The sequence below is a fragment of the Canis lupus genome, chromosome 4 (assembly GCF_011100685.1).
Source record: "Canis lupus familiaris isolate Mischka breed German Shepherd chromosome 4, alternate assembly UU_Cfam_GSD_1.0, whole genome shotgun sequence".
NCBI classification, from domain to species: domain Eukaryota; kingdom Metazoa; phylum Chordata; class Mammalia; order Carnivora; family Canidae; genus Canis; species Canis lupus.
Genome location: NC_049225.1, coordinates 14439497 through 14454676, shown reverse-complemented (window position 1 = coordinate 14454676; position 15180 = coordinate 14439497). Strand labels below are relative to the sequence as shown.

Sequence of the window (15180 nt, the reverse complement as noted above, 5' to 3'; positions counted from 1 at the left end):
TCCTGCAATTTTATAATCTTTCAGCCTTATTCTCCTCATTGCATATAGGAATTAGATTGTCTCATGCCAAATGGAAATTCACTTTTTACAATGAAAATAAAATTCATGACTTGGATGAAGTGGTCAAAGATGTAAGTTGGGGCAAGGCCAGGACTAGGGTAAAGCAGATGAAGGAAGGGAAGCACCTAAGGAGGCACTTTTCAGGGCCAGGGCAAGTTGCCTCCATTGCTTCACTCTGGTCCCCATCTTGGTTGAGGTTATGTAACTTTACCAAAGATCTATTAGATTACTTCCTATGGGAATAAAGTGACACCTCTGCTTTGGGAATACATTTCCTCCTCCTTCCTTTAGAAGGAAGACATCCAGCTGACTCAAGCCCCTAGACTATTTTGTTAAACATCTTGTCTTAGTTCTAAATCAAAGAGAATACTCAGAAATAAAATGGGTCAAGACATCTGGGCTCCATGCCAGGAAGTAAGATACCCTGTTGATCACAGAGGGTCAGTGCTGATTTTCTTATATTGAGTAAATGCCAGTGCACATTACCTTCACCTAACTCCCAAAGAATAAGTAGAATACACAATGACAGAAGTGTACTTGGACCAGACATATCTAAATGATGTCTTATACTGAAAGGCTTCAGTAGCATTTTATATTTATATTTGTATATATTATATAAAATATATTAATGTATATATTGAATAAGTAGATTGGTCAGTACTTACAGTAATGTTAGTGAGGTATTTTGGTATTAGTTTTCTTCACAGATACATGATGGAATATACAAGTTAGATTCTATTAACAGTATTAAATAAAATTTCAGTTTTATTGCCAGTTAAGTTTCATGTGCTATAGGTCATGTTCTAAAAACTACTCTCCCTAAATTGATGAGGGCTTTCACTGGTTGAGTAAATTTAATATCAGATTAAATTGAAACATGCTTATATTTTCAATAATTGAGTTAGCTTCATATTTATAAAACTTCTTTGTAGTCATTAAAATGAAAAATATTATCTGGTTTAATTGCCATTAAATTTATATTTGTGGACCTATGAGGCATTCTAAAAAGGAGTTGTAGAAAAGAACATTTCTCTTTACATAACTCCAGTATCAATCCTAGTATCATATTAAGCAATATTTTATTTTCTGTAACAGATGAATTTAAAATGTATTAATTCTTTGAAATCACAATGTGAAGATTTAATGGCATAAAAATAGTTCTGATTCACTTTACCTGACCTCTCAAATACTAGTTTTTTGTTAGTGTTTTTAGAAATGAGATGAGAAATTTTTGGTAAGTGAAGTTACCCTGGTAAGCATTTAATGGTGACTAACACCGACATCCCTTCCTAACAAAATCATTTTCTGAAATGAAATGTCAAGAAATAGACTGCTGAGCATTTGTCCAGAGAGACAAGATGAAAAGAGACAAGTGGCACCTTTCACCACCTAGAAGGTGTCATTAGGGCGCCTGCATGGGGTTAGTTAACTATCAGTCCTGGTGTCCATTATGAACTTCCTGGGTTTAGAACTCAGAGGTAATAATGTGTTCTTCAAAGAGAGACCTGGCAGTCTCAAACAGATAAAGAAAGGAAAGAAGAATGCGACACAAATAGGCAGAGAATTCCCCTCACCCAGCGATTCTGATGGGCAGAAAACCTTGGGGAACAGGTTGTCTAATTCTGGATTTCCTTTCCCTTCCTTCCTAGCTTTACTTTCCACACAAGGACCTTGCTTTACTTTAATTGATATGAAGAGTACTGTAGCTTTTAGTGAGAGACACACATTAGGAGGTATATGTTTTATATTAAGAAATCAAATTATATCAAATGTTATTATATAAAACATATTATATCATATACGATTATTAATTCATGCCAGAAACCAGTATATAAGCCTTATCAAATTAAACATTAATATTTAAAAAGCTTCCAGACTACAGCCAGGATCCTTGCCAAGCAAATCTTGAGCATGTCTAGGACATTCCTTATTTTGGAGTTTTAAAATTTAAAATTGGAAAACACTGCAGTATATAGTAATGGAGGAAAAAAGATATTCTTCAGAAGCTTTTAGTCAGGCAAAAGAAAGATTTTACCAACTCTTGTTTAAATATTTGCAAATTCTAAAAATGTCCATGTCCCTTGAGAGAGATGCATGCCTCTAATGCAGACCTTCTGATAGATTATATAAAAAGATAGATTTCTTATTTCACCAATGAAGAATCGCTATAATAAAAATACTTTTCCTCTATTTACCATCATTTTCTAAGCATAAAGAAAAACAATGAGTTTAATTGGTTTAATTTCTAATACAAAGCATTTAAAATAAATTTTTAGGGCAGCCCAGGTGGCTCAGTGGTTTAGCACAACCTTTGGCCCAGGTTGTGATCCAGGAGACCTGGGATCGAGTCCCATGTCGGGCTCCCTGCATGGAGCCTGCTTCTCCCTCTGCCTGTGTCTCTCTGCCTCTCTCTCTCTCGCTCTGTGTCTCTCATGAATAAATAAATAAAGTCTTAAAAAATAAAAGAAATTTTTAAATGTAAATGAACGTTATTCTAAAATGTAAAATTTTGATGTCAAGGCCAACTATTAAAATATAAAGTCTATTGTAATCAGGTCTGATTAATGTGAATAAATAATTTTGTTAATGAAATTATATTAATTAGGGATTCAAAGAAAAAATTGGATAATTAATTATAATTCTGGTAAAAAAAAAAAAAAAAAAAAAAAATTATAATTCTGGTGAAATTATACTCATCAAATACAAATCTTTTTTAAGAATGAAAGGTTAGCCAAAACTCAATGTCCTGAATTTATTTGTTGGATGAAAGATTTAATATTACCTTGTTATTGGCTGGGTTAATTACAGTATAAATTCTGTAAAGGTCTTAAAAATTGAATTCTTTTTGATTTAATAGATATTTTGTAAAAAGATAATGAAATGAAAAAATAAATGCTACTAAAAAAATTCATACCTTATTTTTAAGTAGTCAATGACAGCATTAGCTTGTCTTATATTAAAGATACTCCATTCCTCATTTTTCTGTGAATGAGATGGTCCTATTTCAGCCATAACTTCTCCAAGCCATTTTATGTTGTCTTCCAAAGACATATGCAGTGCTAAAATAAGATCCAGAGAAGTCTTAAGCATTATTTTGATAGATGCTTTCGGAACAAAATAATCCAAGATATCCTTAATGTGCAAATATTTACTTTTTCAATATTTGTGAAGACAATGGTGATAGCAATGTTTTTAATGGTAAGTTAATAATTATATTTTGTGTAAAAGAATAGAGGCTGACACACCCAAAAATTGTAAATTACTCTAATGCCATATAATTGTCTAAAGATTTTGTTCCCATTTTAAGATACAAAAATAATATAAAACCTACCTAAAAATTACTTTAAAATGGGAAAAACATATTTTTAAAGATTTTGTTTATTTATTCATGATAGACGTAGAGAGAGAGAGGCAGAGACACAGGCAGAGGGAGAAGCAGGCTCCATGCCAGGAGCCTGATGTGGGACTCGATCCCGGATCCCCAGGATCACACCCTCAGCCAAAGGCAGGAGCTAAACCGCTGAGCCACCCAGGGATCCCCGGAAAAAATATTTTTAACGATCTTAGAATAAGAGCACCTAGAAATGACACAGAAATTGTTTGGATTAGCTGGTGAAGAAGACCTACATGGTAGGTTCAGTTAATGTAGACAGGAGAGCTGAACTCAGAACTGAAAATGTAAATGCACAGAGTCAACCAACACTTGGCTTTGGGGAATTGTTAACATGTGGGAATTTGGGACTGAAGATTTTCAATAGATGCCAGAAATATGTATTTTTATGTAAAACATCAAGATATTTTTTTCTTATCCAAGCTCCAGACTTATAACTTATGTAAGCTGTTTCTCAAATGTATGCCTGGTGGTGGTGGTGAGAGCCAGATGACAGCGCAGAGTGACGCTGACACCACTTTGCCACCATTACCAAAAATAAACAAGTCAATGATTGTGGTCTCTTCTCTTGCAACTAAAAACAAACAAAAAAGCAAAAGTATCTTCTATGGCATGTGTCCAGTTGAAAAAAGAGTAGATAAATGTCAAAAGCCTTAAACTTAACATTTATAGTGTCTATAATACAAATATGAACTTCCATCTTCTTTTCCTGTTTAATTATGCTCATTTTTACTTGTGGCAAGCAAAATATTATTACGTCACACATACACACTGACGAGTGTTGAGTGTATACACATAAAACTGAAGAGCTTGGAGATGGAGAGTTGAAAGTCTCTAGCAAAGGCGAGGTTGGACCAGCTGCTTGGAGGTGTCAGCTGGGGTTCTGGAGTAATGTTCCGGGGACCCCACCCTCCCAGCCTTAACCAAACCTCTATCTCTCTCAGGAAACTGTCAGTCAACTTTCCACATCTTGCTAATGAAGTGAATTTTTCAGGGAGGCAAGAGGGGGTGATGCACAGGATTTATGAGAATATAAGCACCAGCCACTTCTGACTACAGAGCTACTCTTTCACTCTGGGACGTGTAATTTCCCCAAATTACCGATAAAATGACAGTAAAGCAATGAAAACTTTTAGGAAGAGGGACGCCTGGTTGGCTCAGTGGTTAAGCATCTGCCTTTGGCTCAGGGTGTGATCCCAGAGTCCTGGGTCAAGTCCCACATTGAGCTCCCTGCATGGAGTCTGCTTCTCCCTCTGCCTATGTTTTTGCCTCTCTCTGTGTGTCTCTCATGCATAAATAAATAAAAATCTTTAAAAAAATTTTAGGAAGACACTATAAATACTAATTTGAAATTTGTTTCATCTGGATTCTTTTCTATCTGTAGGAATTTGAATGAAGCAAAAAACTAAATAATAATTAAAAACTGGTTTAATTAATGGCAATTGGTTCCTTTCCCATAGCCTCCCTCCAGATTGTCTTTTATAAGTTAGATATATGAAATATTGCTGGATAACTAAGCTTTCCTATATCATTCTAAGGGGAGCTTAATTATTATCGAACATTTTTTTTCTATGATAAACTTCTTTTGAAACTTTCTTGGGATAACTTCAGAAATGAAATATTTGTTGGATAAAAGCAATTCAAAAATGAATGGATTAAAAATCCGAATAATTTTATTACTAAAATGGTATTAATTAAAGATGCAAAGAAAAAAGAAATTCTTAGATAATTGATTAAAATTCTAGATGTAACTGCACTTATCAAGCACAAAATACATTTATATGACTATTTCCTTATGTTGAAATATAATTGACACTTTAAAATTGTTTTTCTATGTCTAATGTCTATCTATAGATAATGGCTTTAAAAATTAGGAGAGTTATCATTTCACTTATCTAACTGAAATATTTGCTCTTTTAAAAATCACATTTAGTTATGTGATTAAAATATGAAAGATTAAACCATTTAAATAGTAAAGGCTGTTAGAAGCAAAATTTATCTTCAAAAATTTAGGGTAATGAAAGAACATGCTGGACATAATTAGTTGGAAGACTTAACATGGTACCTTATAACGGCTACTTACTGGCTAGGTGATCTGAGTTCCATTTTCTGTATCTATACATGAGAATAAGACCACTTTTCAAATTTATAGTGCTGTTGTGAGGCTCAAATAAGACACGCATCCCAACCACTTGGTAAACTGAAATGATATGTACATTAGTATATTATTATGTGTGTATAATGCTTTCTAGAATCAGCCTAAAGCTGGCAACTTTTGATGTAGTAGTAGAGACGGTGAGTTCTCACTCACTGGGGCTGATGCCAGTGACTTTAAGGAGTTATTTAATCTTTCTAAATCTCATTTATTTTTCTTATTTTTAAAATGGGGAGAATAATAGAACTATTTCAAGGTTGTGTGTAAATTAAACAAGACAGAATTTGGAAAGCAAATGCACTGTGACTGGCACAAGTTAATCCTATCCAAATGTTATCTATTACTAACATTCCTATATTGGAGAAAACGGTTCAATTTCATAGAACTAAGTATTCTATGGTTACTTACTAATATTCATGTTATCTACAAGGGAATAAATCTAGGCCCATGGGCCTGGAAAGAGGTCAAATGCCCCATCTGATTCTCAACAGCTTGTCCCTGGTCAGGCTCTGGAACAACTCAAAAATGTATAATGTTTGTTTATAAAGATTTATTTATTTATTTGAGAGAGACAGAGAGAGCAGGATTAGAAGGGGCAGAGGGAGATGGAGAGAGAAACTTCAAGCAGACTCCACCCTGAGCATGGAACCCAACCTGGAGCTTGATCTCATGACCCTGAGATCAGGACCCGAGCCAAAACCAAAAGTCAGAAGCTCAACCGACTGTACCATCGAGGCACCCCAAAATGTATATTGTTAAGAGCACTGTACAAATCCTATGTAGCATAATCTTTTAGTTTGATCCAATTTGATTTCAGATGGGTTGTCTGCAGTATGCCTTGTAGTACAAGTTTGAGACAAGGAACAGATCAGAAACTGAATCAGTGGAAAAGACAGTCCCCTCACTAGAATTTTATTAATGGTCAACCACACTACAGCTAACAACCCAGATTATGTTCTTCAGGGCTTTTTCTATTAAAATGTTGCTGGATGGGAATGTTCACTGTGGGCTCAGGACTCTACCACCTCTTAGTTTAAGTATAAACAGACTTTACCTCTTTCTCTGGCATGCATGGCTAAAATTATATTCTTTCCCAATGATAACTATAATCTTGTTAGGTTTAAAGGTTTGAGGGGATTTTTTTTTTTTTTCTGCCAAAAGGAAAAATTAGATCTCTTGCTTTTTTTCTGGTTAGGCTTTACATATGTACTTTCACTCTCTCCTAGTTTATGAGGAGGCTGGATGGATCCTGCTCAAGTTTTTAAAATTCATTTTTGAACTGATATCAACAATATAAAATTTCACATAAAAGAAATATTTTGAGTCAGTTGTACGTTATGGAAAAAATTTAAAATGGAAATAACTTGTCAAATTTGGAATGTGAGATTCATGAAAATGTTTTACTTTTCTTTATTCTGTTTCTAGTTTGTGAACACTCAGCTAAAGTGTTGCAAAGCATAGGACTGTTCACGTCATATATTCTATTTTACAATTTAATTTTAGTGTAGGTGATATATTCACATGGTTCAAAAAACATATGTGAATACATATTGTGAAAAGGCTCCTCAACCTTTGTAGTCACATGCCCAGTTCCCACACTCTTCCCTCCAGAAAACTTTCCCCAGTGTTACTGAGAAATAATTAATATATATCACTGTGTAAGTTTAAGGCACACAGCATGATGGTTTGATTTATTGTGAAATCATTGCTGCAATGGGCTTAGCTAATGTTCATCTCCTATAGATACAATAAAAAGAAAAGAAGGAAAAGAAGGTAAAGTGAAAAAAATTCTTTGTAATGAGAATTTTTAGGATTTACTCTCTTAACAACTTCCCTATATATCACACAGTGGTATAACTGTAGTCATCATATTCATTATATCCTAGTACTTATCTTGTAACTAGAAGTCTGAACTTGACCACCTTCTACCTCTGGTAACCACAAATCTGATCTCCTTTTCTATAGGTTTGATGTTATGTTTCTTTTTTTGTTGTTTGTTTTAAATTCCACATGTAAGGGCGATTATACAGTATTTGTCTTTGTCTGACTTATTTCACTTAGCATAATGTCTTCAAGTTCCATCCATGTTGTCACAAATGGTAGAGTTTCTTTGGCTTTTATGGCTGAATAACATTCCATTGTTTTATATATATATTTCTCACAACTTTTTTATCCATTCATTCATCAATAGACACTTAAGTTGTTTCCATATCTTGGCTATTGTAAATAATGCCGCTATGAACATGGGAGTGCAGATATCTTTTTGAGTTTGTGTTGTTGTTTCCTTTGGATATATTCCTAGAAGTGAGATTGCCAGACTATGGTTGTTCTATTTTTAATTTTTTAAGGAAACTTAAAGCTGTTTTCCATAGTGGTTGTACCAGTTTACAGTCCCACCAACAGTGCACAAGGGTTCCCTTTTGTTCACATCCATGACAGCATTTGTTATCTCTTGTTTTTTGATGATGGACATTCTAACAGGCATGGAGTGATATTTCATGTGGTTTGAATTTGCATTTCCTTAATGACTAGTGGTCTTTTCATGAACCTGTTAGTGTTTTGGACATCTTCCTTGGATCTTCCTTGAAGGATATCTTCCTTGAATAGAGATTCAAGTCTTTTGCCAATTTTTAAATTGGGTTATTTATTTTTGTTCTATTGAGTTGTAGGAATTCTTTATGTATTTTAGATACCTACAGAAAGTTTTTATTAGCTTTTTCTGTATTTTCCTAGTGTGTGTGTGTGTATACATATATATATATATATATATATATATATATATATATATATATATAAAACAAAAACACAAATTCTCATTTTTGTCTTTCGTAAACAAAAGCACACAATTCTACAACTTGCCTTACTTAATAACAATATACGATTCCCCATATAATACCTAAAAAGCATTCTCATTCTTTTCTTTTTACTGCTGCATAGTATTCCATGCTACATATGGGCTAACCCTATTGATAAACTTTTAATTTCAGAGTAGTTTTAGCTTGACAGAAAAGTTTCAGTAGTATCACAGAGGGTTCCCATATACCCCATACAGTTTCCCATATTGCTAACATTGCTGTGGTACATTTGGCACAACTAATGGACAAATATTGATACTTCACTATTGCCTAAGTTCATATTTTCTTTGGATTTCTTTAGTTTTTATAAAGTCTTTTTTTTTCTATCCCAAGACCCCATCAGACTTGCCCTGGTTTTGAGAAGACTGGCCTTGACGGTTTTGAGAAGTAGTAGTTAGATATTTTGTAGTATGTCCTTCAATTTTGGTTGTCTAATATTTTTCTCATGATTAGATAGTGGTTAAGGATTTGAGGGAGGAAGTCTACAGTGCCATTCTTATCATATTATATCAAGGGCATATGTTATTTGACATAGCTCTTGATGTTGCCAGCCTTAGTCACCTGGCTAAGATAGTATTTATTAGGCTTCTCTACTATAGAGTTCCTGTTTTTCCCCCTTCCCAAACTGTCCTCTTTCGAAGGAAGTCACTGTGTAGCCCATACTTAAGGGGTGAAGAGTTGTGCTTTAACTTCTTGAGGGTGAATTATCTACATGAATTATTGGGAATTCTGTATTTTACCTAGTTGATTATTTATACAAATCATTAATTTGTATCAGCATGGATTCATGGATGCTAATTTTATACTTTGGACTATAATTCAATACTACTATGTTGTTTTGTTCAAATTGTTCCAACTTTGGACATTGGAAGCTTTTCAGTTGGCTTCTCTATTCCATTGACATGCCGACATCATTTTGATTTTTGAGCATTTACTCTTGGCCACTGCAATATGCCTGACTCATCTTTTATGTTCCCGGCTCCAGGTCTACAATCAGCTATTTCTCTAAGGAGCCTTGGTTCCTTTTATTGAGAATTAAGTTATAAACCAAGACCCGGTTCCTGGGTATGCTCATTGATACTGGATGTCATTGCTTCTAAGCCATCTCCGTGGACAGAGCTAAGAAGAATATGTGTGTACATTTGACAACTATATATCTGTATCTACATTAAGTTAAATATGAGTTCATGCTGATGTCTCTAAGTGATATTCCTAATTTTTTTGCCTTTACAAACATTATTGCAACTAACAACTTTACATATGTATGTATGTATGAGAGGATATGTAGGATAAATTCCCAAAAGTGGAAGTGCTGGGTCAAAGGGTACATTGGAGTACAAAGGGTACATTCATTTTTTTTTTCACTGTTCAAAATCATCCTTATTTATTTGGTTACTTATTTAATTATTTCCCTCACCCCCACCCACCTCCCCGAGGATAAGCTCCAAGAAAGCTGTGATGTCTCCCCTGGTACTTTGCAGAGCGTGGCAGATAGAAGATGCTCCATTAGGATTTGCCATATGAGTGAATTGGCTTCTTTCCATGTGCAGGTGCCTTAGCCTGCTCCTGCTGGAGGGTGAATGGAGACAGGGAGGAGGAAGCAGGAGACCCTTGAGTGTGTACTTGGTGGCTGGTTCAGATGTCCTCGATTAATCTAATTCTCTTCATTGGGCCTGGTGCAAAGATTTCTGCTTGGTTGGAGAAGAGGGGCTGGGCTCTGGGAACTGCAGCCCCAGCCCCCGAGCTCTGGAGCCTGCTGTGCCAACCCCCTCCTCCATGGCCAGGCTCTCCCAGTTAATCTGCCTGCCCACAGACCCTTTTTTTTGCGGGGGGGGGGGCGGAATGCAACAACTTTATTGAAAGAAAAGTGCAATGAATTTTGTCAACAGCTTAAAGGGGGAAATTAGACACCTCCCCTCAAGCGCAGGACCAAGTGCAGAGTGGATTCCTTCTGGATGTTGTAGTCGGGCAGGGTGCGCCCATCTTCCAGCTGTTTGCCGGCAAAGATCAACCTCTGCTGGTCAGGGGGATGCCCTCTTTTTCTTGGATCTTCCCTTTGACATTCTCGATGGTGTCACTGGGCTCCACCTCCAGAGTGATGGTCTTACCAGTCAAGGTCTTCACAAAGATCTGCATTCCCCCCCCTGAGGCGAAGGACCAGGTGCAGAGTGGACTCCTTCTGGATGTTGTAGTCAGACAGGGTGCACCCATCTTCCAGCTGTTTGCTGGCAAAGATCAACCTCTGCTGGTCAGGGGGGATGCCTTCCTTGTCCTGGATCTTTGCCTTGACATTCTCGATGGTGTCATTGGGCTCCACCTCCAGAGTGATGGTCTTACCAGTCAAGGTCTTCACGAAGATCTGCATGCCCCCCCTGAGGCAAAGGACCAGGTGCAGAGTGGTACATTTCTAAATCTGATAGAATCTTCATAAGGGGGATTTAAATATATACTTCCATTAGTAATACAGGATAGTACCTATTTTCTTATAGCTTTGACAGCTCAAAATGCTATCAAAATTTTACTTTTATCAATCTGATATATGACAAATGACATTTGTGTGTAGTTTTAATTAGCATTTTCCTTATTATCTTTAATACTAAACTTTTCATTTGCTTAAGAATAACATGTATTGTGGCACCTGAGCAGCTTGGATGGTTAAGCGTGGGACTCTTAGTTTCAGCTCAGGTCATGATCTTGCAGTCATGGGATTGATCCCTGTGGTAGGCCCTGCACTCAGTGCAGAGTTTGGAATTCACTTCAGATTCCTTCTCCCTCTCCTTTTGCCCCTCCCCCTTCATGTGCACTGTTCTTTTTCAAATAATAAATCAAACCTTAAAAAAAATAAAATAATCACTTGTATTTATTTAGTCATATCCTTGACTTACTCTTCTATTGCATTATTGGTCTTTTTCTTCCTGTTTCTGCGTATTCTTTTTATATTATAGAACTTAATAGTTTGTTGGTATCTGTAATAATTTCCCCAGTTTCTTATTCTTGTAATTTTTCTTTTGTTATAAAGTTCTTCCCCATCCAAGGTTGTAAGAAATTAATCCATGTCTTCCTACAACATTTTTATAGTTCTAATTATTTTACATTTATTTATTTTAAGATTTTATTTATTCACAGGAGACATACAGAGAGAGGTAGAGACATAGGCAGAGGGAGAGCAGGCTTCTCACAGAGAGCCTGATGTGGGACTCGATTCCGGACCCCTGGAATCATGCCCTGAGCAGAAGGCAGATGCTCATCTGCTAAGCCACCCAGGCGACCCTAATTATTTTACATTTAAGTAGAAAAGTGACCCACTTGGAATATATTCTGGTATATGGACAGAGAGGGGGCTGGATTCAATTTTATCTTTTCTAGACAGACACAATATTATTTACTGAATACTACATATTTTCACCATAGATTTGAGATGTCATTTTATTAAATACTGAATTCCAATGGTTGGGTCTATTTCTAAACTTTTGGTTCTGTTCTTTTGGTCTATTTAGTCATTAACCACTGTGTTCAAATACTTAAGATTTTATTACACTACTACTACTGCTGCTAATAACAAGATATGCTATATAGCTCATTACACTTTTTAAAGACAATTTGTATTTGCCTATTTTCCATATTTTTGTTAGAATTACCTTTCCTAGTAAATCATCTCTAGGCCAAAACATCAACAACAACAAAAAACTCTGTTGGTATTTTTATTGCAATACTAATATTATACATTAACTTAGAGAGATTTAGCATCTTTATGATGTAGAGTGTTTCCAAGAATGTTGTAAGGCTTTTCCAAATGTTGAAAACTTCATTGTGACCTTTAAAAGTGCTCTGAAGTTCTTTTAATATAGGATTTGTACATTTATTTTTAAAGTTTATTCTTAGTTTCTCTTTTTTTGTTAAAGCATATATATTTTTTCATCATTAAATCCCTTTCTTTTTCTATGTAAATACATATTTTTAAAATTATTAGATTTCCTCAGTTTTTACTTAATATTCTTTTTCTGTACAAAGATCCCATCTAAGATACCACCATGTACTTAATAGTCTTTAATAGTCTCCTGAGGAGTCTTTAATAGTCTCCTGAGGTTCCCCTAGAGTGATCATTTCTCAATCTTTTCGTGTTCTTGATAACCTTGTCAGTTTGAGAGGTACCAAATAGTTTGTACAATGTTTCTTAATTTGGGTTTGTCTAATGTTTTCCTCTTGGTTGATAGGAATTATGGGTTTTGATAACTTTGCCTATTTTTGATAGGATTGTTTTTTTGTTTTCTTTCGAGAGTTCTTTGTATGTTACAGAGACAAGACTTGTAAAATATGTGACTTACAGATATTTTTTCCCTGTCTGTAGCTTGTCTCTTCATTCTTTTATAAGTAACTTTTCATAAAACCAAAGTTTTACAATTTTATGAAGTCTAATTTATCATTTCTTTTCCTCTATGTGTCATGTTTTAGGGGTTATATCTAAGAACTTCTTGTAAAACCTTAGGTCATGAAGATTTTCTCCTAGTTTTCTTCTAAAAAATTTATAGTTTTACATTCTAACTTTCTATGATCAAATTAGAGCTAACTGTATCAAGTGAAAGGTTTAGGCTGAGGTGTACTTTTTAAAAATATAGATAGAAGTTGTTCCAACATTTGTTGAAAAGGCTACACTGTTCTGTTGAATTGCTTTTGCATATTTATATAAAAGAATCAGATGACTATTTTTAAGTCAGTGTATTTCTGAATTCTACCTTCTGTTCCATGATCTATGCATTTATCCCTTCACTAATTCAACATTGACTTTATTATTGTAACTTTATAGTAAGTCTTAACATTGGGTATATGATTTTTGCAGCTTTATTCTTATTTTTTGTTTTAGATATTATAATTTATTAGCCATTCCATATAAATTTAAAAATCAGCTTGAATATGTCTAGAAAAAAATCCTGCTGGGATTTGGATTGATACTGCATTAAATCTACAGTTTGGGAAGCACTGACTTCTTTACCATGTGGAAACTTCTAATCCAAAAATATAGTATATTTTTCATTTATTTAGGTTTTATTTCTTTTGTCATCATTTTGTAGTTTTTAGCATACAGATCTTGTACATTTTTTGTTAGATCTATACTTAAGTATTTCGTTTTTTGAGCTATCGTAAATAATGCTATTTATTAAAATTTTGGTATATAATATATATTGCTAGTACATTTAAATACAATTGACTTTTGTGCTCTGACATTATTCCTGCAATCTTGCTTAATTTACTAGTTCTAGGATTTTTTTTTTATTGTTTAATTTTTTACATAGACAATCCTTTTATCTGAGAACAGGGGCCGTTTTATTTTCTCCTTCCTCTTTATTTCTTTTTCTTACCCTATTGCACTTATTGCTAAGACTTTCAGTCCTATATTGAATAGGAGTGGTGAGAGTAGACATTTTTGACCCTGATCTTACAGGGAAACCATCTGGTCTTTCACTAAGTATAACAATAGGTTTAGATTTTTTTTTTTTTAGATGTCTTTTATGACATTGAGGAATATTACTTAGTTTTCTTACTCTTCTAAAATAATGAATGGATGTTGTATTTAGTCAAATGCTTTCTCTGCATCTATTTATATGTTAATGTGGCTTTTCTTCTTTATTTACATTGATGAGATTTTCAAATATTGAACCAGCATTGAATTTCTAGGATAAACCCCAACTGGTCATGTGTACTACTTTTTTTTATATGTTGCTTGATTCATTTGGTAATATTTTGTTGAAAATTTTTTTAAGTTTATGAAGGATCCTAGTCTGTAGTTTCTCCCTCCTCCCACCTCCTTTTGCTCTTGTTGCTGTTCTCCTCCTCCTTCTCCTCCCCCTCCTTCTCTCTCTCTCTTTTTCTTATTCTCTGTCAGGTTTTGGAGTAAAGACAATTCTAGCCCCATAAAATGTGTTAGGAAGAATTCTCTATTTTTTTTCAAATTTTATTTATTTATTCATGAGAAACACAGAGAGAGAAAGAGGCAGAGACACAGGCAGAGGAAGAAGCAGGCTCCATGCAGAGTACCTGACCTGGGACTTGATCCTGGGTCTCCAGGATCATGCATGCCCTGGGCTGAAGGTGACGCTAAACCGCTGAGCCACCTGGGCTGCCCAGGAAGAATTCTTCTATTTCTGGAAGAGATTATGTATAATTGGTGATATTACTTCATTAAATGTTTGATAGAATTTTCCAGTGAAATATCTGGTCCTGGAGATTTTTCCTAGAAGTTAAATAATTCAATTGCTTAAATAGTTATAAGACAATCACGATATCTATTCATCTTGCACAAGTTTTGCTGGTTTGTGATTTTTGGAGGACGTGGTTCATTTCCTTTTTGTTTTCTAATTAGTGTACATAGTGGTTTTTTCCTAATGCTCTGTTAATGTCTGCAGAGTCTGTAGTGAATCCTCTTTTTTTTATACCTGATAATGATACTCTGTGCCTTTTATAGTTTTTCTTTCCTTAGTCAAATTTTGCTTCATGTTTATCAATTTTATTGATGTTTTCAAATATCTAGATTTTGGTTTCATTGATTCTACTTTTTTTTTTTTCAATTTTATTGATTTTTGTTCTTTATTATTTCTTTCTTTTCTGCTTGATTTTTGCTTATTTTTAAAAACTGGCTTCCTGAGGTTTAAGTTTAGTTTTTTTTTTTATTAATTTTAGATTTTTTTCTACTATAAGCATTTAATGATATAAACTTCCCTCTT

The 15180-nt window shown here is 34.5% G+C and overlaps 1 protein-coding gene across 3 annotated transcripts in view; it reads right to left on the bottom strand.

Annotated features, from left to right (window-relative positions):
- The window catches only part of CABCOCO1 (ciliary associated calcium binding coiled-coil 1), a 117323-nt gene that overhangs the window by 82937 nt on the left and 19206 nt on the right, over nt 1–15180 (bottom strand). For 2 of the 3 annotated variants that reach the window (XM_038534031.1, XM_038534030.1), the window contains exons 3-4: nt 5535–5651; nt 2975–3119 (exon numbers count right to left, since the gene is read on the bottom strand). In XM_038534031.1, coding sequence (XP_038389959.1) covers nt 2975–3119; nt 5535–5634 — 245 coding nt within the window. In that variant the 5' untranslated portion in view covers nt 5635–5651. The remainder of the gene's footprint in view (nt 1–2974; nt 3120–5534; nt 5652–15180) is intronic. The other variant, XM_038534029.1, reaches the window with a different exon arrangement.